This window comes from Oreochromis niloticus, linkage group LG8 (genome assembly GCF_001858045.2).
Source record: "Oreochromis niloticus isolate F11D_XX linkage group LG8, O_niloticus_UMD_NMBU, whole genome shotgun sequence".
Lineage (NCBI taxonomy): Eukaryota > Metazoa > Chordata > Actinopteri > Cichliformes > Cichlidae > Oreochromis > Oreochromis niloticus.
In genome coordinates, this window is record NC_031973.2 from 26,361,790 (window position 1) to 26,387,501 (window position 25,712).

At 40.3% G+C, this 25,712-nt stretch overlaps 1 protein-coding gene across 4 annotated transcripts in view; it reads left to right on the forward strand.

The window, feature by feature from the left end:
- The window catches only part of dnah9 (dynein, axonemal, heavy chain 9), a 159,191-nt gene that overhangs the window by 28,683 nt on the left and 104,796 nt on the right, over positions 1 to 25,712 (forward strand). For 2 of the 4 annotated variants that reach the window (XM_025909795.1, XM_019362100.2), the window contains exons 22-35: positions 3,065 to 3,208; positions 3,373 to 3,532; positions 5,051 to 5,206; positions 6,612 to 6,744; positions 6,842 to 7,119; positions 7,452 to 7,582; positions 7,698 to 7,824; positions 8,249 to 8,401; positions 8,826 to 8,951; positions 12,508 to 12,747; positions 12,943 to 13,103; positions 18,044 to 18,200; positions 19,145 to 19,249; positions 24,452 to 24,609. In XM_025909795.1, the coding sequence (XP_025765580.1) occupies positions 3,065 to 3,208; positions 3,373 to 3,532; positions 5,051 to 5,206; positions 6,612 to 6,744; positions 6,842 to 7,119; positions 7,452 to 7,582; positions 7,698 to 7,824; positions 8,249 to 8,401; positions 8,826 to 8,951; positions 12,508 to 12,747; positions 12,943 to 13,103; positions 18,044 to 18,200; positions 19,145 to 19,249; positions 24,452 to 24,609 (2,229 nt within the window). Of the gene's footprint in view, positions 1 to 3,064; positions 3,209 to 3,372; positions 3,533 to 5,050; positions 5,207 to 6,611; positions 6,745 to 6,841; positions 7,120 to 7,451; positions 7,583 to 7,697; positions 7,825 to 8,248; positions 8,402 to 8,825; positions 8,952 to 12,507; positions 12,748 to 12,942; positions 13,104 to 18,043; positions 18,201 to 19,144; positions 19,250 to 23,282; positions 23,419 to 24,023; positions 24,099 to 24,451; positions 24,610 to 25,712 lie in introns of those variants that run through there. The other 2 variants (XM_019362101.2, XM_019362102.2) reach the window with 2 other exon arrangements.

Sequence of the window (25,712 nt, forward strand, 5' to 3'; positions counted from 1 at the left end):
TAGTAATTTCACAAAAAACTAAATAAAACCATCTCCTCTTGTGATTCTCCTCTATTGGTTAAAAAACAAACAAAAGATACATAACAACTTTGCTGAAATTTTAATATTACAATTACATTTATTATATGTTATCCTGCCATTATTGTCAATGTGTTCATATTTTTATCGCTAAAGATACATTAAAGTTACATTAAAGTGACAATGTAACACTCTGGGTTACTTGTAATCTCTGGTTCTTTGGACAAAATGTTTGACTACTGGAGTTGCATTGGGTGACTAAAGCTCCAAAAACACCATGTTTGTCTATGAAGGAGCATGTGCGTTCATGACAGACCTTTTGGGCCTTCCTTGAGACCAGAGATGCCCCCCTTGTGACACTACACACCAGAGGTTGATGTTCCTGGTTCCTTATGGCAGCTGCTGCAAAGGAATGCTTGCCAAACTGGTTTCTTACTTTGGCTTGCTGAGCATATTGTGGAAGTGTTTGAGTGTCTGTTTTAGTGCCACTTTGCCAACAAACGTGCAGTGAGGAGTAGAAGTCTGTTTGCAGACCTTGTAATGCAGGATTAGAGTTGGCCTTCGGTTCTGACCTTTTGGCAGGGCTGATAGCCATAGCTATAGCTGTTGGATAGGGGTGAAACTCATCATGCCTCAGTCATGACAGTAGCTGAGTTCTGTTAGTTGAGTCAACTGACAAGCTAATGGTAGCTTAACAGCTAATTGCAGCCTGCTAACAAGCTAATGCTAATTAGATACTTACAGTGGCTTGCAAAAGTATTTGGCCCCCTTGAACTTTTCCACATTTTGTCACATTACAGCCACAAACATGAATCAATTTTATTGGAATTCCACGTGAAAGACCAATACAAAGTGGTGTACATGTGAGAAGTCGAACGGAAATCATACATGATTCCAAACATTTTATACATATAAATAGCTGAAAAGTGGGGTGTGCGTAATTATTCAGCCCCCTGAGTCAATACTTTGTAGAACCACCTTTTGCTGCAATTCCAGCTGCCAGACTTTTAGGGTATGTCTCTACCAGCTTTGCACATCTAGAGACTGAAATTCTTGCCCATTCTTCTTTGCAAAACAGCTCCAGCTCAGTCAGATTAGATGGACAGCGTTTGTGAACAGCAGTTTTCAGATCTTGCCACAGATTCTCGATTGGATTTAGATCTGGACTTTGACTGGGCCATTCTAACACATGGATATGTTTTGTTTTAAACCATTCCATTGTTGCCCTGGCTTTATGTTTAGGGTCGTTGTCCTGCTGGAAGGTGAACCTCCGCCCCAGTCTCAAGTCTTTTGCAGACTCCAAGAGGTTTTCTTCCAAGATTGCCCTGTATTTGGCTCCATCCATCTTCCCATCAACTCTGACCAGCTTCCCTGTCCCTGCTGAAGAGAAGCACCCCCAGAGCATGATGCTGCCACCACCATATTTGACAGTGGGGATGGTGTGTTCAGAGTGATGTGCAGTGTTAGTTTTCCACCACACATAGCGTTTTGCATTTGCTTATGGTTTTCTGTTAACAATGGCTTTCTTCTTGCCACTCTTCCAAAATGGCCAACTTTGTGCAGTGCACGACTAATAGTTGTCCTATGGACAGATTCCCCCACCTGAACTGTAGATCTCTGCAGCTCGTCCAGAGTCACCATGGGCCTCTTGGCTGCATTTCTGATCAGTGCTCTCCTTGTTCGGCCTGTGAGTTTAGGTGGACGGCCTTGTCTTGGTAGGTTTACAGTTGTGCCATACTCCTTCCATTTCTGAATGATGGCTTGAACAGTGCTCCGTGGGATGTTCAAGGCTTGGGAAATCTTTTTGTAGCCTAAGCCTGCTTTAAATTTCTCAATAACTTTATCCCTGATCTGTCTGGTGTGTTCTTTGGACTTCATGGTGTTGTTGCTCCCAATATTCTCTTAGTCAACCTCTGAGGCCGTCACAGGGCAGTTGTGGAGCTGTTTTGAAAAAAGAATGGGCAAGAATTTCAGTCTCTAGATGTGCAAAGCTGGTAGAGACATACCCTAAAAGACTGGCAGCTGTAATTGCAGCAAAAGGTGGTTCTACAAAGTACTGACTCAGGGGGCTGAATAATTACGCACACCCCACTTTTCAGTTATTTATTTGTATAAAATGTTTGGAATCATGTATGATTTTCGTTCCACTTCTCACATGTACACCACTTTGTATTGGTCTTTCACCTGGAATTCCAATAAAATTGATTCATGTTTGTGGCTGTAATGTGACAAAATGTAGAAAAGTTCAAGGGGGCCGAATACTTTTGCAAGCCACTGTAAAAGGATTTGTGTTAACGCATTAACCCAAGTTACAGAGTTGTTACAATTTCCCAGATTGAAGCCATGAATTTATGAGAAAAAAGTGGATATTCTCTTAAAATACTGTTGTGCACTACTATTTATTTTATGTAGAATCTAATGTAACTGAAGGCACAAAGATGACAGCTGAGCTTATTTCTCCTAATTATTACTCTATTGTCTGCTTCTGCTAGTGCTAAATAAGGGGATGTTGAAGTATAATGTGCCATCTCATTAGAGTTTTCCAGAACATTTCCTGTTTAACTTTCCTTTGGAGATGAAGTTGAGTGAGGACCTTTGAATGTTTAAGAATGTCACCTTCCTAACCTTCTGACTAGATAATAGAGAAGCGTTATCTGGAGGCTCTCACATCCGACAAGGCTAATTGAATCCTAACATAATGATAATTAATTCATAGGTGGAGATGCTTCGTCATAATATATAATTGTCAGATTACTTATGTGTGTAATTGGTCTCTTAATAACCTGGTGATTATTTTCCCATTAATGTCATGGAAGTCATTGTTAACTGTCACAGCACTGGGACTCTGCTCTGGTTATCCTGCAGAGGGTATAAGACAAGTTTGGCAAAACTGGAGCCTTTCACTACCTAAACAGAGCGTGATTTATACTGAGTTTGTGCAAATGTGTGTGTGTCTGTGTGTGTGTGTGTGTGTGTGTGTGTGTGTGTGTGTGTGTGTGTGTGTGTGTTTTGATGGGTGCCTGTGTGCATTCATGCATTTGTCCAGGTTTGAAAGTGAAAGCCCCTACCAGATGTTGGATGCGTTCCACCGGCAAATCCAGGAACGGGAAGCAATTATGGCCTCTCTGGTGGAGTCTGCCAGCCTGTTTGAGGTCACTGTGTCAGAGTACAGACAGCTCCGACAATGCAGGTAAAGCCCAAAGATGCAATAAGAAAAAAACAAAACACCACAAGCCAATGATACATTTAAAACTAATTTAGAGTCATTAGTTTAACAGAGATGCTATCTTGCATTCAGTTTCTGAGCTGTTTCATGTTAGATTAATCAACTTTGTGCTCTGCTTCATTCTCAAGGCATGAGGTGGTTCTCTTGAAAGAGCTGTGGGACATGATCACCATGGTGGAATCCACCATGACAGCATGGAGGACAACTTCCTGGAGAGAGATCAATGTGGAGGACATGGAACTGGAATGTAAACGTTTTTCCAAAGAGATTCGCATGTTGGATAAAGAGGTGAGAGGAGAGACGTGTTTTAAGGAAAGAACCAAAGCACAAGTCAAAATACTTATGATCCACAAAATGTCTTTTTCAAACATCCAATATGGGAATTTTACTGATGCTGAAGTGGAAACAATCCTTGCATACTTCACATACTTGCATAAAAATCTCTAAAATTTAAGCCATTAATTTAATAAACAGATTTTTTTCAGTGCTCAACTGTGATCGAATTTTCCACCTCACACAGCATGATGCTAAAAACAGCAGTGAAACATTTGGTGACCTTACTGACAAGTTCAGCTCTTCATCTAACATATCACTCTGACTCCCTGCTCAAACCAGCGTGGTATGTCCTGAGATTTTCACTAGGTGCCATCAACATGCTTGAACCAATGACTTGGTGGTGTTCCAGGGTAGGATAACAGAGCCCTCTTTTCCACTTCTTCCATGAACAAGTTGGCCACAATGGGTGGAACAGAGGGTCAAACTGACCGTTGTATGTGAAATATGTGGAATGACGACACAGATCCAAGAGCAGACACAATGGTCGGTGCTGAGAGTGGTCCTGTTGCTGAGGTTGGGGTTATCCTGTAATCTCTTACAAACTGCCTCCACTGCTTCCGTGACTGGAGCACACAGTTGAACATCATACTCTCACTTTCTCAACAAAATCCAAGGTGTTCTGGATGTGGTGTTCAGAGCTGCCTACCACCACGTTGAGGATCGAAGCGAGAAACTTTGAGATGAATTAGGTGACTGAGTAGCTCATACAGATAATTGTCTTATAGGCACACCCTGATTATGTGTCTTTGGTAAACCATACAGACGTGGTGTAGCTTACCACTGGGTATAACCTGTGGTATCAGGTTCAGTCAATAGCATTGTCTTGTTCTGACTGCCTCATACATTCTGTCATCTTACATTGTATTTCTTGTAATTATTTCCTAATGAAAGTGAACTTTGGACTTTTGCTTTTAATAGAAGATGCAGTGGTAAGAAATCCTCAGACTGTGGTAATGTCACAGCAGATGCCGCGTTCATCCATCCATCTCTTTCCTTAACCAGTCATTCAAATAACAGTTGCGGGGTGCAGGAGCCTGTCCCAGCTAACAAAGAGCAGGAGTTGGGGTTCCTCTAGCAGCGATCATCAGTCAGTAACAAATTATAAACTTGGCCAACACATTCATGCTCACATTCACACCTACAGATAATTTAAAACCACCACAGGAAATATATAGATGTGTTGTACATAGCAATTGATAATATATTTACAGCACTGTTGTATCCATGTCCATAGAGTTTTCTTTAGCATAATACTGTAAGAACACACTAAATAATAATAATGATGTTAATGTAAATTTGTACATTAGGCCCACAGGAATATAAAGCAGCAATAAAAAATGGAGTGAAATCAGGCATTAAAGGATTTCAATGTCTTGCTCAAAGTAAAAAAAGTACAACTCAAAATAAATCCTGACATGCTGTTTAAAGCTGCCTCCCTCTGTCCTAAATATTTGGCCTTGTGTGTGGCAGGTTAGAGCGTGGGAGGCCTTCACAGGGTTGGACAGCAGGGTGAGGAACCTTCTCACCTCCCTCCGGGCTGTGGCAGAGCTCCAGAATCCAGCCATACGATCCAGACATTGGCATCAGCTGATGGCCGCTACTGGAGTCCGCTTCACCATGGACGAGGTTTACAGCTTATTCTAATTTTAAAAAACCCCAAGATGTTGTGGAGTTTCATTTAGAGTATTTTAACATTATTATCACACTAGCTGCAGTATTTTTTTTATTCAGGTCCAAGCAGATGTGGTAATATTTTAATGGAGGTTTAAAAAGGGATTCTTACACACATAAGCAAATTCGTTTTTCAGCTCCTCTTTGGGGTAGTTTGTGCTGCAGAAGTTAAGATGAGAGGTTTTTACAGCTTTTAAGTCTGTACAAAAATGTATCACAGAGGCTAACTGATCTGCTTTGATCTTTTTTTTAATATATAGATTTATATAGTGCTAGCTTTGTAAATCTCTGACAAAATCCTCTCTCACACACATTCAGCTGGCTACAGCAGGGATTTGCTTGACTACCATCAGAGTTGGTCTACAGCTGCTAATCTATTCTGACAAAGTAGCATCAGCAGCATCACCACTGCACCTGCACTTTTATCCCTGCACTTTTTTTTAAATGAAACACAATATTTTTTGCATAAACATTTGTCAGTGTCATCTGTCACATATTAAAAACTGACCAAATGTGCCATCTCATTTGTTTTTTCATACTATTACTTATTTTATAAATTAATTCAGTTTTAATTGTATAGTACGAATTTAGAGCAACAGTCACCTCAATACCCTTTATATTAAAAGGTAAAGACCCCACAATATTAGATAGAATAACCAAACTATCACATAATCTTCCATGAGCAGCACAAGCAGCAAGAAGTCAACTAATACTACCGAAGCAAAACTAACATGTTCTTCACATTTTTTAAAGAAAATTCTAGCGGTTATTGTTGAGGTACTGCTGACAAAAGAACTACAGGCAGCTCAGTTTCTGGTTCGTGGCTCAGTTGTACAGTGGCTAGGCTCGGCACTCAGCACGAAGCTTCCTGTTTCAAACCTTAAATGGGGCCTTTCTGTGTGAAGTTTCCATGTTCTCACTGTGGTTTCCCTGTGTTTCCTTCAGGTACTACAGTGTCCGATCCAAAAGCATGTTAATTTAATTTGTGATTCTAAATTAGCTGTGGTTGTGAGTTAGATGCAATGCTTTAAATAGGTCTAAAGTGATTTTTAGTGGTCAGTGAGACTAAAAAAGGCTGTGGGTGATAAGAGGTCAACATTATAGTCTGTGAGTAACTAAGTAACCATTGCTTACAGGTGACATATATGTCTACTTGTAGGTGACAGAGTTTGGACATTGACCCCTCGTTCATTATAAAAAATGGATGTCTGCTTTTGATAAATATGTGTGTCCATGTTACTCTGAAACTAGCTAGTATTCACTGTTACTATGACTCTAATATCACCAGATTATACACAATGTAACTTGTTTGAGTTCTGGGTAGTGTGACATAAGCAGTGACATGGTTGTCTGTGAGCAGGAGACCACTCTGGCTGATCTGCTGCAGCTCAACCTGCACTGCTTTGAAGACGAGGTGAGAGGGATCGTAGACAAGGCTGTTAAAGAGATGGGGATGGAGAAAGTCCTGTCTGAGCTCAACTCCACATGGACAGGTACAGAAAGACAATATTTGAACTTCTAACAGTGAAGGTTTTTTTGTTTTTTTGTTTTTTTTACCTGCTTATGATGTACTGATGGACTTTATTGCAGGTATGCAATTCCAGTATGAGCCCCACCACAGGACCAAGCTCCCTCTGCTCCGTGCAAATGAGGAGCTGATTGAGACGCTGGAAGACAACCAGGTCCAGCTGCAGAACCTTATGTCATCCAAGTATATCGCACACTTCCTGGATGAAGTATCTTCATGGCAAAGCAAGCTATCTGTGGTCGACTCCGTCATCTCCATCTGGTTTGTGGTTCAGCGGACTTGGACTCACCTGGAAAGCATCTTCCTTGGCTCCGAGGACATTCGCTCACAGCTGCCTGAGGTTACACACCAAACAGAATACACACACACACAGAGTTCATTACAGTTCTATATTTCAGGTATTCGTCAGTGTCAAGCTCATATACATGCACGCCTCAACCTGCGCCCCAGTTGTTGCCGTATGAACCTAGGCAGCATAACTGTAATAGCTGTTAATTAAGAATCCATTAATTAGCCTTACTTAGTTTAAGAGCTGAGATTACACAACTTTTTAATTGCTCCCGTGATGTTCAGGCTGTGCTTAAGCCCAGATGTTTGCTATTAAACCTCTGATTCTCCCTCTTTCTTGTGGGAATCAACGCCTGCCGGGCTCCCTCATGAAATCCTCTGCAGGACTCCAGGCGCTTTGAGGGGATTGATGCCGATTTCAAAGAGTTGGCAAACGCTATGCACGAGACGCCCAACGTAGTGGAGGCCACCAATAAACCAGGCCTGTTTCGTAAACTGGAGGACATCCAGAGCAGGTGAAAGTTGAGCCAAGATGAGCAGTTCTCTGTTTCTTCCCCATACGTCTTACACACAAACACACACACACACACACACACACTGACTCTGCATGTGCTGTGCATTTTTCTACAGGCTTTCTCTGTGTGAAAAGGCTCTGGCAGAATACCTGGACACCAAGCGTCTGGCCTTTCCCAGATTTTACTTCATCTCTTCAGCTGATCTGCTGGACATCCTGTCTAATGGGACCAACCCACACCAGGTGGTTTCACAAATTTATGCCCAAGGGATGGCAGTGAATTTAATGCTTCAGTCTGTTCACACAGATGAGAAAAAAACAGTACTAATGTTTTCAGCTCTTTCTACAATTTACTTTTTAGCAGTTTTCTAAAACTATGCTCCATCGCGTCATTAGGCTTTTGACTCACTGCTGCTGAATTTTGTAGTACATTTAGTGCCCACACAGGGGCAATGGTGCTTATAGTTTGTATCTTACTCCGACCTCCATCATGAGTGCACTGGTTTTTTTGTCCTCATAAAAATAAATAACTGTTAAAAACAACTCGCCACCAAATATCTTTCATCAGAAGCTAGCAGAGGTGTAGCAGAACACTGGTCCTGAAAAGCAACATTGTAACATTTCAAACCGTGACTGTAAATTGATCCCGAGCTATACGTTTGCTCAGGTCCAGAAGCATCTGTCCAAGCTGTTTGACAACATGGCTAAGATGCAATTTGAAACAGATGGAGAGGGAAATCCTTCGAAGATTGGTCAAGGCATGTACAGCAAGGAGGACGAGTATGTCCCTTTCAATCAGTCCTGTGACTGCAGTGGACAGGTAAAAAGAACTTTGGACATCATCATTTCTAGATGGATCCAAATGCTGACGACGTTAATGATGTTTATCTTTGTGACTTACTGCTGACATTGACAATTTTTCAAACCAGTCCTTTTCTGTAATGCAAGGAAATACACACACACATTTAAATATCTATCTATCTATCTATCTATCTATCTATGTATATATATATATATATATATATATGGAATGAATCTGTTTTGCATTTAAAGCTCATAAATTCATTCATTTTCCACTATATCCCGTAGTGTTTGCCTGACTCCACTTCCACTTTAATGCTTATTAATGGCCTCATTAGGGTCCACTGATAAGAGAGTACATTGGCGCTCATGTGACACACATTGCAATATTTTTTTGGTTTTTGTATTCAGGGGTTTGCCTGTTTTTGTGTTTTCTCTGTAAGGTGGAGATGTGGTTAAACCGGGTGCTCGACACCATGCGCTCCACAGTTCGCCACGAGATGACCGAGGCAGTAATAGCCTATGAGGAAAAGCCTAGAGAGCAGTGGCTGTTCGACTATCCAGCTCAGGTAAATAGGTTCGGTTTGATGTACAATGCTGTGAAAAATATTTTCCCCCTTCCTGTGTTGTGTAACTCAATCTTTCAAATTTTTCAAGTCTTTCAAATCACTATGGATGAGTGGCCCACTATTCCTTGCAGAATTGTTTCAATTCAACCTCACTGGAGGGTTTCCAGACATGAAAGACCTGTTTTAAGATAACGCCAAAGCATGTCAGTCGAATTTAAGTTCGGACTTACAACCAACCCAAAGCCACGGAAATGCTCTCAAGCAAAGCAAGGGAAAGTGACCTCTCACCCCTCGTTCCTACACACTACAACCCTAATCTGATGAAGCCGAAAAAGGGACGTTACTACCGCCTGCGAAGGATAACGCTGCTACACAAAACACAATAGCATCACACAAGGATTTTCTGGTTCTGAGAGCAGGAACCATCCACGTTGCTCAAGCGCTGAAGCATAAAAGCAGGCCCAGACCGTCACACTACCTCCACTATGTTGGAATTGTAATATGATGTCCTTGTTATAATATGCTGTGTTAGTTTTACACCAATCGTAATGGGACACAAACCTTCCAGAAAGTTTGTTTTTTTCTTGTCAGCCCAGAGAATATTTTCCCAAAAGTTTTGGGGATCATCAAGGTGTTTTTAACAGATGTGAGATTAGCCTACATGTTCTTTTTGGCCAGGAGTGTTTTTTTTAACCTCAAACTCTTCCATGCATGCCATTTTTGCCCAGTCCCTATTCTTATTGAATCATGAACATTGACCTTATCTGAGACAAGTGAGGCCTGCCATTCTTTAGGTGTTGTTCTGGGTTCTTTTGTGGTCATTAGTGCACTCTCGAAGCAGTAATTTAACACTGCTTCAATACAGTCAAACTTTAATACTGTAATTTCGATCTCTCACTATAGGATGTGCCTCGTATAGTTCCTCATTCTGCCAATCCTGATTGGCTAGTGATTGCAGTGACCACGTCGGCTATAACATCTCACCCTTAAGTCACTTGTGCTACTACACAGGCATAATTAAAACACCTTTTCTCACTTCAGAGCATATCTGAACCTGCATATGGGTTATAGAGTCTCAATTTCTTATAGTGAGACATCGAAAGAAATGTTAGGAATGAAAACTTTAGGTTACTCGCATGATCCCAGTTCTCAGAGAAATTCATCAGTTTAATCATTTTAAAACTAGTAGTTTTGTTATGTATTTAATCTGGTTATCTCTCTAAAAAATAAAATTTGTTTGATGATCTGAAACATGTAAGTGAGAAATATACAAGTTAAAAAAAAGAAATTGAGAAGGGGACAAATACATTTTCACAGTTCTGTATCTACAGATTTAACTGCTGACAGGAATTTGGACTGGTACCAAATTCCTGTCTGGGCCTCTCATAGTTACTTTCACAAGCTTAAAAATCCTTTACATACCCAATGTTTGTCTGTGATAATGTACCACTTATTCTTACCTGAAAATGCTATATACCAGATATCACTGATTCAGGTGTTGCAGATCAAAGTTAGAGCCTGCTGCGATTGTGATCACTTCCTACCTCTTTTCACTTTGTCTGATTTAGGGTTGGACGATCTGCTCGTTGTTTTGATTGTACTAATGGTGGGGAGTTTAACATGCACAGCAGTGCTAAATGTGTAACTCATACACATACATTCCTAGACACCTATGACATTTATCTATGTCATAGGTGTCAGTTATATGCAGAGAGATGGATTGAAACTACAGCAATGTAGATATTTTTTATGAATCTCATAAAAATGACCATATTACTTTAATGCATCATTGATTAGCTATTGCCAATGACTTTGGTAATCTTCGATCCTAAATATCATCATCACAGCCTTAGTGTGATTATTGTTCACATGATAATTTCTTTTATTTGTTTGTTATTTTGAATTGAGTCCTGTTATATGAAGCAAATTCAACATTCCCGGGATATTCTGTTATCTGGCTTCACTTACTCTAACATCAGCAGTGTCGCTAAGCAGTCCGCAAAGATGGTTATAAACTGAGACATGAATTCGACGAGGCCAGCCTGGGGTTTCCACATCTGACTTTGAGTGCGTTCACAAACTATGCTTCATGAACAACCTTAACTGCCCCTCAAACTGGGTGGTGCTACCAAATCTACAGAGAATAGCAATTTTAAAAAAAAAGTTAGGACTTTATAGCAATGTTAAAACCAATTCCATGATCAGTAGTGTTTATGAAAGCAAGGATAAAAATATATTTAGTTTAAATGATTCCAGAAGTAACTGACAAAGACTGAAGGTCAGTCTTTTAGTAATCCAAATTAATTTTTTGGGAGGGCTTTAAATTAAGAACTTAAAGTTAGCAATAAAAGCAGAACGGTCAAAATCAAAGCAGCAGAGACATAGAAATCTTGCCTTTTGAAATAACTGTCTTCTAGAATTCCCACATACTCATTAGCATTTATTGTTAGATGCTATTGAGTTGTTTGATCTTCTAGCTCTTTCAATCTTCATCCCCAAACTTTGCAACACAAGCCCTTTGTAAGTCATTTTCACAGACTTTTGAAGCTGCTGAATAGTTTTTGGTTGTGTCTAACAAGCTACTCCTTAAGTCGTTTGGCACAAAAAAAAAGCTGTATTTTTTGTGACACCCGCTGTGCAATACATCATCGGGTGTTCTTTAACCAATAAATAAATGGAAAACTGACTTTTTTGCAAAAAATAAATTATAGTGAAATTATTTATTTTACAAGTATAACAAGTGTTACATAAACCATACCATACAACACTGTATTTATAGCCTGAGATAGTTTGTAATGCCTGTATAACTGTATATTCGTATGGTGGGAACTTATCAGTCACACAGTAAATCACACAAAGTTTTATTCTCCCTTTTGACCCTAAAGGGGACCATAAATTACAAAATGAACATGATGCTCTTTCATTAACAGTAACTAGTGCTTGAGACCTTAAGTTTATCAGAAAAGTATTTACTGAGGTCATAGGTTAGGGGAACCCAAGGATGTTTCTCTTGTAGACGTCTCTTTGTAACCAGTGGAGATGCTCCTTGTTGGGCATTAGATAGAATGCTTTCTTTTGCCTTGCATCACTCAGAAGCTAAGCCCATCTTTATTAGCTCATCTGTATACCTGATTTCTGTATACCCTCCAACCCTACCCTTTCCAATTGCAAAGGTATTAGGAGGTTTCAACTGGAATTATTTTTAAATGCCAAGTCCATTAAATACCCAGACAAAACAACACCTGCTCAGTCAGTGTAGTGTTCCTTAAAGCTGACTCTCCACATTTGTCAGGAACAACAGCCAAAGCAAATGTTTCTCAGTTCAAATATTCCTTTACATCTCTTTGCAACGGTGGGCATTTTTATGCAAAAATCATATAGGGCCATATGTTTTGTGTGCCTTTGTTGGCACAATTCCTAGATTTGTTTTACATTTAGATGATGTTTTAGCTCAAAGTGAATACAAGTAAACTACCAGAGAGAATTAGAGTGGTGAGTTTCAATGGGTTATGAGTCTCCAGGTGATTTATTTCATTGTCTCTGACTCCCTTTTCAGGTGGCTTTGACCTGCACACAGATCTGGTGGACGTCTGACGTCACTATGGCTTTTGCCCGTCTGGAGGAGGGTTATGACAACGCCATGAAGGAGTACTACAAAAAACAGGTCTCCCAGCTCAACACTCTCATCTCAATGCTGATTGGCCAACTTACACCGGGTGATCGGCAGAAGGTCATGACTATCTGCACCATCGATGTCCATGCCAGAGACGTTGTGGCCAAGATGATCGCTCAGAAGGTGAGAGGGTCACGAGGGATACATCTGCCAGTGTGAGAGCCAGTGCTCAAAAAATCTTATGCAGCTGCTGTATTTTTTGTGATGCTGTTACCAGTGAGTAATGAACTAAGGATATTCCAGCGAGGTATGTCATTACCATAATTAGAAGGTGACAAAGCATATATTATTTTGGATTTTATCTCACTGTTTTTTTAGGTGGAGAATTCTCAGGCCTTTGTGTGGCTGTCACAGTTGAGACACCGTTGGGATGAAAAGGAGAAGCATTGTCTTGCTAACATCTGTGATGCCCAGTTTCTTTACTCCTACGAATACCTGGGAAACACACCGCGATTAGTCATCACTCCTCTAACAGATAGGTATGGAGGGCTTGGACAATTTTTTATCTCTTTTTTAACCAGACAAAGAGGCAATAAAACAAAGTGTTATGTCTATAACTTCTGTTCTCTGAATTTGAGGTACAAAACATATGGGATAGGGGATGTCACACCCCGTGTATCCTGCCTGAAGACACCTCTATTCACACCTTTACGACAGATGACCTCTGATGATGTATGTGAGGTCCTGCCTAGACATATACACTGCTGTCATCACAGTCATCCCTGTCTTTCAGGGAGCAGAAGTTGTAGACATAAGACTTTGTTTCCTTTTAGCCAGTTCACTCAGTATAACACATATAGTATGGGACATATATAGTCCTCTGCAGAACAGCCACTGAACTGGAGTTGGAGCACCAGCAGCCTAGTCCTTGGTAGACCCAAGAGAAGGGACAGAATGAGCCACCAAAGAGGCTGTCATGTCTAAATGATGGAACTCAGATTATTTCGCCACAATACTCAACAACTTTGCTAGAAAGGCCAAGATAACCAGTGGATATTCATAAAGCACATACAGCATACAGCCAACCTGGATGTTTGGAAGATTTGAATGGGAACCGTAGCTTGTGGGTCCTTTATTCAAAAGGGCTAGGCTTGTTACTATGGCGTTTTAGGTCATCAAGCTAATGTTATCTCTTTTTAAACAGTGTATTAAAGGTATTTCAGATTTGTACATTATTTGCTTTAAAACAAGAACCATACTGCTGGGGTCTGATTACACATAGATACAGACAGTGTGTGAAAAAACTAAAACTGAAACCACAGGATTTATACAAAGATTGAAAAAGCTTTGTATAAATCCTGAGTTAAAGCCTAAAAAAAGTGTTCTTCTGTTGGAGACTGCCACTCATAAGACCAGACAACATTTTCTCTGTGAACTGTTCTTACAGGAGTGTGGATTTCTGCTGCTGTAGCCCTTCTGCTTTAAAGGTTGACGTGTAGTGTATTGAAAGATGCTCTTCTTCTTTTTCTCGGTTGTTACAACTGGATACTTGACTTACTGTTGTTCTGTCAGCTTGAAGCAGTCTGACCATTCGTCTCTCATCTCTGACATCAACAGGGCATTTTGGCCAGGAGAGCGGACACTGGCTGGATAGGATGAGTCCTAGAAAGCAAAGGTCTTAAAATGAAGCCATTCTCTGAATTCTTATGTGTGTAGAAGAATCTAAAGATTAACTGGCCTGCTATGTTGAGGAGAGGAGGTTTAGCAGTAAATAAAAAAAGTAAATGAAACACAACCAAGAATACTTACTGTGTAGTACTCTACAGGTGCTGTTTTGCAGGAAACTTGAGTGCTTTTCAAAAATCCATTTGTACTAATAGTCTTCTTCCCTTGTCACTGAGAAGAAAATGGAGGTTTCTCATCTGATAATAACCATCTGATGCTTTGGAAGAATCTTCATTTGAATCATTATGCACACCCACCACAAGTAAAATCTTTCAGATCAACTCTGCATGGGCACTGTGCCAGCTGCTGGTTTGTTCGTGCCCACATGTTTTTGCAGGGTTAGTTAAACTACAGGGAGTTGAATACCTGCCTCTCAGAGTCCTTTTGCAAACCGCAGTGTTTGACTGTATGGTTTTCCAAACTGACCAGTATTCCCTTTGAAGCTTGAACAAAGCATAAACAATGGGCTTTGATGGCCTCATCAGTGGCCGTGGAGCAAGGCTTCACCATATGGTGCATGCCCTCGCTGTGACTCACACAGTTTGCCACTGGCTTTCATTGAAACAATGGACCATGGACCAGGGGGCGAGGTGTCAAATCCTTTAATCCATGACTTGAGAAAATGGCTAAAAGAGTGTTTGCTGCATGAATTGTTACACAATTCTTCACATCAGAGTGAAAAAAAAAACACAACCTTACATCCACAGGCACCACAGTAGCATAGAGTAAAATCCACGTTTTTATCTTAACATTACATGCACATTTCTGTGTATACTAACATATCTTAGATGGTTAGTTTATCTAAAGTATTAAAACCTTTATCTTTATCAAAGTTCATCAAGTTTATATTATATGACATTTATTTTGCAATTCAGAACAACTTTGTTAGAGATGGAAAAAAGCTGTGAGATACGATGCAAGAGGATGACAAGGCAATACAAACAAACCTATAAATATGATTTAGACTAAATCAGCAGCACTGTTGTAGTGCAGTACAAGCTCTGAAAATCAGTCCTTGGACACACAAGAAACCAGTGCACCCTGAGAACTGGAGCAAGACTGAAGAGATGTCTAAACAGTATTTAGATTTCATTTAAAAGTGAGGGAGGAGGCCCCGGGGCAGACCCAGGACACGCTGGAGAGATTATATCTCTCGGCTGGCCTGGGAACGCCTTGGTGTTCCCCCGGACAAGCTGGAGGAGGTGTCTGGGGAGGTGTCCCGGATAAGTGGAAGAAAATGGATGGATGGATGGATGGATGGTGAAAGATGGAAATATATTTTTCTGTAATTATGGCAAAAAAGAAAAAATACATCTCAGAGTTTACTACAGAATCATTTATTTTTACTGGCTATCGTCAAGCTTGACATAGCACCATATGAACCTTACTCTACCTGCTGAAGTGTTCTGGTCAGAGTGACCCTCAACTTCACAGAATAATAAAAATTTAAACAAAAAAAAAATGTCACAAGGACACGGGTGGTCCATGAGGTAAAATATCTCTTCAGGCAGCCAGACTGCATGTAGTTTCACCTAACATGTAGGAACAATAATTCTTGACTTGACTTCAACTAAAGGATGATGCATTGATTCACTTCGTCATCTTGTGGTTAAAACTGGTACTACAGAAAAGTATAACCTGGCCCTATTTTAACTTAAGTTGATATATCTTTAACATGGCATATTTTGGGCATAAGGTCATGCCAGATATTTTTTCATATGCTGTTGATAGCCTTAGTTAATTTTGAAAGGTTTTAAGCAATTTTTCAATGCTGTAATTTACAAGTCCCTTTAACAGACACTATTAATTTATTAATTACCCTCTCATGACAAATCAGAATGCTTTCTGTGACAAGGCTGCACAGCATCGGTTTACATGAAAGCAGGCAAACAGAATTTCTTAATTACTGACATTGCTGTGTTTATAAAAGCCTTTGTCACTTAAGATTTTAAACATTAAAATTATCTAGAAGAAATATGAATTCTTAAGCAGTATGTGAATTCGTTCATGTGACCTCTGTGTGATTATGTACCAGAAGCTGGTTATTTTCAGTCTGTTGTGCTCACCTTCTGCAGCAGGATAATTAGGCTAAAGGAAGTGACTCTAATCTATAACAGCGGCTATGTTATCGGCGTAATGTTTGGACTCACTCAATACTCCAAAGCTGCTCCATTATGCAAAATGTCAAACCCCCACCCCATACACACACACACACACACACACACACACACACACACACACACACACACACAGACAGGAGTGGAGGGAGAATGAGTCAGACAGGTAGACTGATATATAGCTGTTCTTCTTAAAGACACTGTAATAAAATAAGTCACCTTATCGCAACCCTGTTTAGTTTCACTCTTTCCTATCTTGCTTTAGTTATTCAGTGCAGACCATCCTTATCCAGCCTCCTTGATGACTTAGTGTGAGATTTCTGGCCGTATTTTAGCGAAGAGTCATGAAGCCTATTGGCTCTGATACACTGTATACAGATGGCATCATTTGTCTTCTCTGACTTCTATCTCTCGTTACGCTTCCCGATATTTTCCCTTTCCATACATCATCTATTAACCAGCAGCTTATTAAAACAACTGCTGTGTTGATATTTAAGGCAAACCAGCATGTTCACTGCTGTGATCAATGGAGTCCTGATTGTCAGTTCACATTCGCAGTGCTTCTGCTTTTTATTGACACTAGCTGGGCAGACTGTTTGCTAGTCCTGACAGGTTGTGGAGCAGAAGCAATCAATGGTGTCACTAATCAGCCTGTGTCATAATCAAAGCACAGGAACAGATTATATTATCATGTAATAAAATTATGTACAGTGACAGCTGAGACAACACCAAGACATTGTCAGTGCTGGTTATAGGACAACGCAGGGTTGTTTTTTGTCATGTTAATCGCTGCATGCAGTTCTTGTAATGCTGTGGCAGAAACCCAAGCTTTTTTCTCCTATTGTGCATTTATTATAAGAGAGTGTGGATGATTTAACAGGATTTTATTGTTGCTGCAGTGACCGGGGAAGAAAGTCCTCTGCATTCAGCTCTTTCACTGCATGCTGGTTCGGTTGTGTGAGGGACACAAGCATTGTTCTTAAGTGAGTTGGTGTAATGTTATGCTGATCATTGATGCCACTTTGTATTTTGATTTGACACGGAGGACTTCAGTGTCTCAGTAAGCCACCTGTAAACCATGCAGTCTATCCAAATTTGGTTTTCATGCTTTGAAGAAAATGTCTTCATTCAAATCCTCATGATAGTCCTCAGATTCACAGGCAGCAATGTGCAGGTTCCCACTCAGATGAATATGTTTTTGTTTTCTTATATCAGTATTTACAGCTGGTAGCACCTATACAGACGCCCTAAAGCAAATAGTGGCAAACGCATTTGTTCAGTTTACTGTTCACTGAAAAGCATGTTCATGCACACTGACATACCCATGCTAAAAACCTTGGGCTCCTGCTTGTGTTTTCACAGGAAAACTGAGTTTTGGCCAGAATTAGCAACTGTGAAATTCCAGTTCCTCAGCATTCATTTATTTTGACACATAAAAATATAGCTCTGTAGTTAGCAGCAAGAGTGTTCTGGGTTTAAACTTGAACAGAAGCAAGAGCCTTCTGTAGAGAGGTTTTACTCCAGAAGCTGCGATTTCATGTTTAAGTCTCCCATCTTTGTGCTCAACCAGAGAACCGACTTATATGGATGTGCGTGGACTGTAGTAATGCAACTAGAAATATCTCCACTATGTTTAGATGCTACATCACACTGACTCAGTCCCTCCACCTGACAATGAGTGGAGCTCCAGCTGGGCCTGCAGGCACGGGGAAGACTGAGACTACCAAAGACTTGGGACGGGCCCTGGGAATCATGGTGTACGTGTTTAACTGCTCCGAGCAGATGGACTACAAGGTGAGCAAGCGTGCATGAGCACAAGCTTCTGTGTTTGTGCCCACGCACAGAGCCAATGTGCGTTCACAGCATGTGTGTTTCTTTTCATCTTTGCCTTTGTCAGCGATATGGTATGCATTTGTCATTAAAGTTGTCAACCCACCTTTATGCCCTTTTCTTTTCATCTTTGTTCTTTTCATCTTCTATTTGCTTTCCCCTTGAAAGAAGAGCTGATTAAGTAAACCCCCATTGTTATTTCTTTACCAAACCTTGTCAAAAACCCTTCTCTGTATTCAGCCTCCTCCTGCCTTTATTATGCTTTTATATTTCACTCATATTTTCTGCATATAGAGGGGTCAAGAGAGACATAAATGCAATCTTGCAATCCAGCTTGCTGCTGCTTCCACCAGACAGGGGAATCATTATATTATAGAGGTTTCCGGCACACCTATAAACTCCAAAGCTCTTGTGTACAGAGAGATGTGCTAATATACATGTGCGCTTGAACCTTTCGCAGAGCCCTGCATTGTTAGTCATATTGAGTTACGCACATACACAAGTTAAATCAATCCTCTGATCACCTCCAGTCCATGTCAAGGAGGCTTCGTTCCTTCTGCTTGTAATTGGAGAGAAAAGTCAACCGCCTGCTTCATCTTGGTCTCAGGGGGGCTGTTCACCTGCTCTCAAGCCAGTGTTAGGGGCAGCTGTAATGTGTGTAGGCAAAATTTTAGCCTTCTTTTTGTTGCCATCAGCCCCTGTTTTTACTAGTGTGAGGCTTTGTTTGTGTTATTATTCACAAACTTGCATGTCTCTGTAGTAGCTATGACAAAACAGTTTTTTCATATATCTTTTGTGTAGTTGCTGATACATATGTATCTGCCTTTCCACGTCTTACCAGTCAGACTGGATCTGAATCTGACTGCCCCAATGTGTCTGAATATTTGTCTCTCTCTTTGTGTCCACAGTCCTGTGGGAACATCTACAAAGGCCTGGCTCAGACAGGAGCTTGGGGCTGCTTTGATGAGTTTAACAGGATATCTGTGGAGGTGCTTTCTGTGGTGGCTGTACAGGTACGATCCCACCCCCCCGGTATTTGCAGGTGGAGTTGATTTAGAGCACCATGTGTGCATTTCCATCTTATTTGTGGTCCAACCCAATCAAGCTCAATCAAGCTCTAGTGAAAAGCCCTTGAAAACACTGCTGTTCGAGGAAACAGCCTCTTCATAACCAATTCCAAGTATAATTTTTTCAGCTATAACACTACTCTACCAAGGCTGCCACCTTTGCACCCCAGAGCTTCTTTATAATTGGAGCCTTCTGTGATCTGATTTGAGAGTTGAAGAGGGAAAACTGCCTCCCCAACTTAACTTTGCAGGCAACATTAGTAGCAATCTTTGCAACTCAGATGGACTGACATCAAACACTCAGAGAAAAGATAGCAAAATATTCTTTATTTGCCAACAAAATGTAGAAAAATCATCTTACAGTTTTTCCTGATACAACTGACCCCCTACAAGTCAGTCAGAACCTTCAACCTGGCCTCTTGTCATCCATAAATTAAAAACAAAACAAAAAACAAAAAACACCATAATATTTTTCAACCTTCTAATGATTTTTTTACGTAATCTTCAGTTTTCCTATAATTCAGTTTTAAATCACATGGTGCCCACCCAAATGCAGGCTCTCAGGTAGGCAGAAGTTACAAAAAACTAACCTTTCTTTCAGCAAAAGCAAAGTCCAAGCAGTGATGAGTAGTGGAAGTTAACGGAATCTAAAATACAAAACAACTGGCTAAAAGAACACGAGGTGAGATAACAGACACCGTGACGAGGACTAAAGGGAACACACGGGGCTACCTATACACTAGATGGGTAATGAGACTCTGCTGATAGTGATCAAAGACAAATCAGGAGGGAAAATAGTACTAAATGCAAGACACTAGAGATAAATAACTACCAAAATCAAACAGGAAGTGAGGAGTGACAAAGAAGCAGGGAAACACTTGAATGAACTTAATATGAGGGAAGTGACAGAAGAACAAGAAACACTGTAGAATGAAACTCGAATACAAACTGGAACTAAGAACTCAAGACTCAAGGAACTACATACATACATACCAGAAGCAAATATAAACACTAAGTATGCTGAGAATAAAAATGAAAGTAATTTAAATAAATGAAACTTGAAGGTACATAAACTCAGAAACACTGTGTCAAAGACCGAGGATGATGACACGCTGTTCCTCATTAAAATCTGTGTATTTTTATGTTTGACATTGCATTGTCCTGAAAGTTTCTGTATTCATTTTATGGTACATGCATAAGGTGGTTCCAACCTGAGCCAGAAAAAAAGAGAGCTGAACAGCTAAAACCAGTGCACCATTTACTGTAGTGCCTCCAGAGACCACAACAACAACAGTTAGACAGAAACATAAGCGCAAATGAATGTTCCTCTTAATAATATAGTGCCATAGGGCAAACATGCTAGTTGTGTCACTGTTGTGCTTACAGTACAATTGGGGAATTGGACAAATATGTTGTGATTGGTTGGTAAACAATGACCCATTACAGTGCAATTTAAAGTGGGCACTAATAGAACTGGTAGGTTCTATTAGTGCCCACTCTAACATTCTTGTTGGACTGATTTCCATCTTTTACAAAACAGGGCAGTGACTTCATTAAAGATAAACCAACTTCAGTGTTTACTGTCTGATTCATTGGTTTGAAAAACAAACAGTCCTTCATAAATGTATGTGGGGAACCTGACAGCTGTGCATGTATTGTACCCATAATTTTGGGCAGTATATTACAACCTCAGTGATCCACTGGACCTAAAAATGGGGGAACTGCTATTTATACATATGCAGCCTGAAAATCTATAAGGCAATTAAAAAATGGACTATAAAAAACTAGGGAAATATAAAGTAGTAGTACTGTTTTACCTGTTTTGCTGATGCCCATCCACTTATGTCCACTAATAAAGGTAAGCTAAATCATTCGTATATCAAAAAGGTCTACTTTGATTTGGTACTTTCCCAGAACTGGAAAACATATAAAGTCCTTGCTGCCTCTTGCTTTGTTTTTCCAGAGCTGCACATACAAAGCTCCTCTGTTCTCTCTGTGCCACTGCACAATCACTAATTAGTGTAAAGAAAGTGGGTTGCACTACATGACTCGAGTGCATGAATCGAGTGCACCATTAAATTGTATTGAATCACCCCACCCCCACAGTTGCAGCATCCACTGGGTATAACAACATTTTCTTGAAAGAAGCCCTTGGGTAAAGTGGTCAGATAGTGGCCAAACCTGGTTTTCAGTTGGTGTTACTGATCTCAAGTGGCCTAAAATTGATTATTGAATTAACGTTTGTGCTTCACAAGAGGGTTAATTATTTCCCCAGAAGAAGCCGGGATAGTGCTCTTTTTTTACTACATGGAGCTCTGTGAATGACCTGAACTGATCATTCTTTATAGTTATGCTCCTTTTCTCTCTTCACTTCATGCAAAATGACACATGTGGAGAAAAAAAAGACTACACCGAGCATCGTATACTCTGTGTGACCTACAGTAGCTAACCCTCTGAGAACAGCACTCTTTTGAGAAATCAGCCATACTCTGCGTGTTTCAGCTGATGCTAGCTTTTCAGCTATCTTCCATTCTGTCATCCTCGATCAAAGAGATCCTCTCTCTGTGGTTTCACAAGTCCCTGTGGTGTACTCCAATCCTGCCTACCGTTGGTCCTGACTCTATCTTCATGCATGTACACTAGTGTCAAAGCAAAATGTACACAGTTGATAAGGATGCTGATTGCGATCATGATGATAATGGAGATAGAGCTCCTCAAAGGATCATTATTCACCCCTAGACTTAACAGTCACTCCTCTGCCCTTCTCCCTGTAGCAGAAATGAAAGTCAAGCAGTCTTCCTTCATAAGCCATAGAAGTCTACAGTACTTAGAGAATTTTAAAGTGCCAGAAGAATGAATTGGTGTTGCGTGGTGTAATGAATAATAAATCACGGTGGCTCCTACGTGGAGAAGTAGACCCCGAGAATAGAGGAGCGTCAAACTCCTGCTGTGACAGCTGGCAGCCCACTCCAGCGCTCAGCCTCCCTGAGAGGAGCCAACACAGAGCCATCTCCCACCATACCACATGCACCTAATCCATCTTCTTACAGATGGATTAGGTGCGCGTGGCATTGCACAGTGACAAACTTGGCTGAGGCCTGGGCCTGGACCAGTTCTACATTAAATAAAGCTGAAACAAACCAAAGGCCTGCAGTTGTTATAACATGGGTATGAGTTGGTGGGGTTCTGCCTCAGTTACATCAAACACTGAATGTGTTTTATTTTGTTTTATTGAAGCCACTAGCTCCAGAGAGGAAAAAGAATGGAGCTGGACCTCTCTGGACCGTACCTCTTTTCTTGAGCTTCTTTTAAATGTGATTTTTGTGTTTTACTTCCCTTCCTATCCCTGTAGGATAGCAGTGGTGAGCTGCTGCCATTTCATATAAAACACAAGCTCCTCTGATGTTGTCCTAAAAACTTTTATTTCTTCTTTTTTTCGTCTGATGCAGCTTCCCTGTTTGTTTTTGCGTTCCCCCCTCCTGCCTCTCCCCGTTGCGTTAGTATGACTGAGTGATCTGTAGCCGAGTACTCATCCATGAAGAGATGTTCCTCCTCTTTCCAGCTGTCGACTCGCTGTTCTACCGCTCGCATGTTAAATTCATAAAGCTTCTTACAGGCTGGGATTCAGAGTTTTAGGCCGAGACACACACATGCATGCACGTATACACACTCACAGAAAGTTCATTTCTGATATCTCATTCCCTCATAATGTAGACAAGCAGGGCTTTGGTAGTTCATCCATCCAGTGAACCCTGGCTGATAACATGCTCATACTATTGATGAAATTGCGTCCCTTTGCAAAAAAAGTTGCGTGCTGCATAACAATTTGACAGGCTGTTGCAAATCGACTCTGCTGTGTGCTTGGTGATATTAATAATATGTTAATGAGAGTTACACTTGATGCCGGGATATCAACTGTGTTTCAAATAGTTTCGGCTTGGCGTGGTTCGGTAGGGAGCCGGTGGCAATCATAGCTATTACCCGCACGTAGATGCCACATTGGTTGGCATTTTTATTACGACGATGCGTCAGTGAGGCCGCCATATTGGATGAGTGAGCCTGTATATTTCTCAAGGCAGATGTACTGAATTTTCATCCAGCTTACAAGCTGTTAGGTTTGTTACAAATGCTATAACTCTATTCATATTCATCTTAAAGTTGATTTTCAGTGTTCCAAAATAGAATGTTTAAAATGACAGTAAAGGCGTGTCCACACCGCAAGAGATTTATAGCGACACGGTAACCAGAAACCAAAGAGAGTAAATATTTGGTGAGGTCCAGATGTGTGACTAAATAAACTACCAATGAAAGTGAGGAATACTGTTGACTGAAAAATCATGGCACCATGGACCCAAGTCCTGCAGGGATAGCACTGTTGGGAGAGTAGTTGACCCAAGATTTTTTGACAACTATTGGATGGATTTCTATAAAATTCTGTACAAACATTTTTGGTGCCTAGAGGATTATGGAAACTTTGGTCACCCTCGAAATTTCTTTAGTGTCCTGAACATGTAGGAACCTGAAGGTATTGAATTGGAATAACTGTGCAAAGATTGCATATTAGCACTTCTGATTCAACACATTAGCTGATGTATGTAATGACTTGATTATATATCCGTGTTATGCTTTGGGATGTATGTAGTTGGTGCATTGTCATGTAAATGCTCTGTGGACAAGTCCGATGTCTGTTGGCCACAATAGACAGACACAGACAAATTTCATGGCTCTGACCCAAGCGGGCACTAGCAGACATGATGCAAAAAGTCTACAGTAACCAATGCTGTACTAAGTAAAAGTGAGTATTAGCAGTTTAACATTCTCATTGTATTTTTTCATTTTTATTCATTAATTAGCTTAAAAATAATTTTAACATGCCGTTCTTTAAAATGTGACCAAAAAGCCGAGTAACACCATGTAATTTGTCACAATGTATCACATGATTTTGACTTAAATCATGATTAAAAAAACACATTTTTGTATTTGTTTTTTTTTAAATTGTGGTAGACAGAGTGTGCCCTGAGCACATGTATCTTTTTACTGCTTGGGAACATACACTATATACCCCTTTGATCCTCAAAAATGGGGCTAAAAAATGTTTGTGGGTTGGCAGCGACAGTTAATTCCATTTTGTACTATCTTTGAAATTAGGTCAAAAGTATCCAAGATGCCATCCGCGATAAGAAGCAAAGATTTAACTTCATGGGAGAGGAAGTGAATCTTTGTCCCTCTGTTGGCATCTTCATCACAATGAATCCAGGCTACGCTGGCAGGACCGAGCTTCCTGAGAATCTCAAAGCTCTGTTCAGGTAGGCCAAAATATTTTCATAATGTGCACGCTTAATTGAAATCGTTCGGCTCGATCCTTTCATTTATTTCAGCTGGGTTAATCCATCTGTTAATATTTAATCCTGGGTTTACTCATGCATAAAGAGTACAAGTCATACCAAAATTCTGGAAAGAGTCCAGACCCCGAGCCACTAAAGTGATTCAGACTCCCTAAGTGTATTTAGTCAAATTACCAAAATTGATACGTAGGGACTGTTTCTTCAGCATAATGTAGGCCTAATGAAAAGTGCCAACTGTGTTTTCTGTGGATTATCAGAAGAACATGTTTGTATGGACAAATGCAGCTTTTGTACATTCAGGTGATAATTGATGATTGTGTGTCATTAAACGGGTTTAATTTAAAATATCACATAACTAATCCTTCTTTTAGGCTGACTAAAAATGAAATAACTGTTGTGACTCTACTTTGTTTCACAGTTGTTTAAATAACAGAAAGATAAAAAAAACAACAAAAAAGTTGAACATTGTAATATCTCAGGTTAATGTTGGAGTGGACTTTCCTTGATAACCTGTGTTTGCATATGTGTTACTGGAGAAGAGCTGTGCCACTTTTTTAAATAACTGTGACAGATTCAGACCTGTATTTAAGTTGACATTGTTCTATTTTTGCAATGTATGAACAATATCCCTATAGTGCAGTGAAAAATGTTTGTCCCGTTCCAAGTAAACACAGAGTACAGTTTTTGAATGATGATTTCATTTGTTAAGAGAAAAGGGTATACAAAAAGTGCCTCCCTTAAACTAATAACTGGCTTTGCCACCCTTAGCAGCAAAATGAGGCATTTGCGATAACTGGCAATGAGTCTGTCTTTCAGATCACTGTGAAGACAATACTTAACAGAATTGTTTTAATTCAGGGTTTCGAGTGTGTGAACGGGACTCAAACCTTCCATAAAGTTCAGCTTTTGTCTCATTAGTCTGCAGGGGTGACTGTAGCCCAGGTAGTAGACCAGGACACCTATTTATCAGAAGGTTGGCGGTTTGATCCCTGTCTGCTCAAGTTTGCATGCCAAATATCCTTGGGCTAACCCCAAGTTGCTGTCTGATCCATCCATCAGAGTAC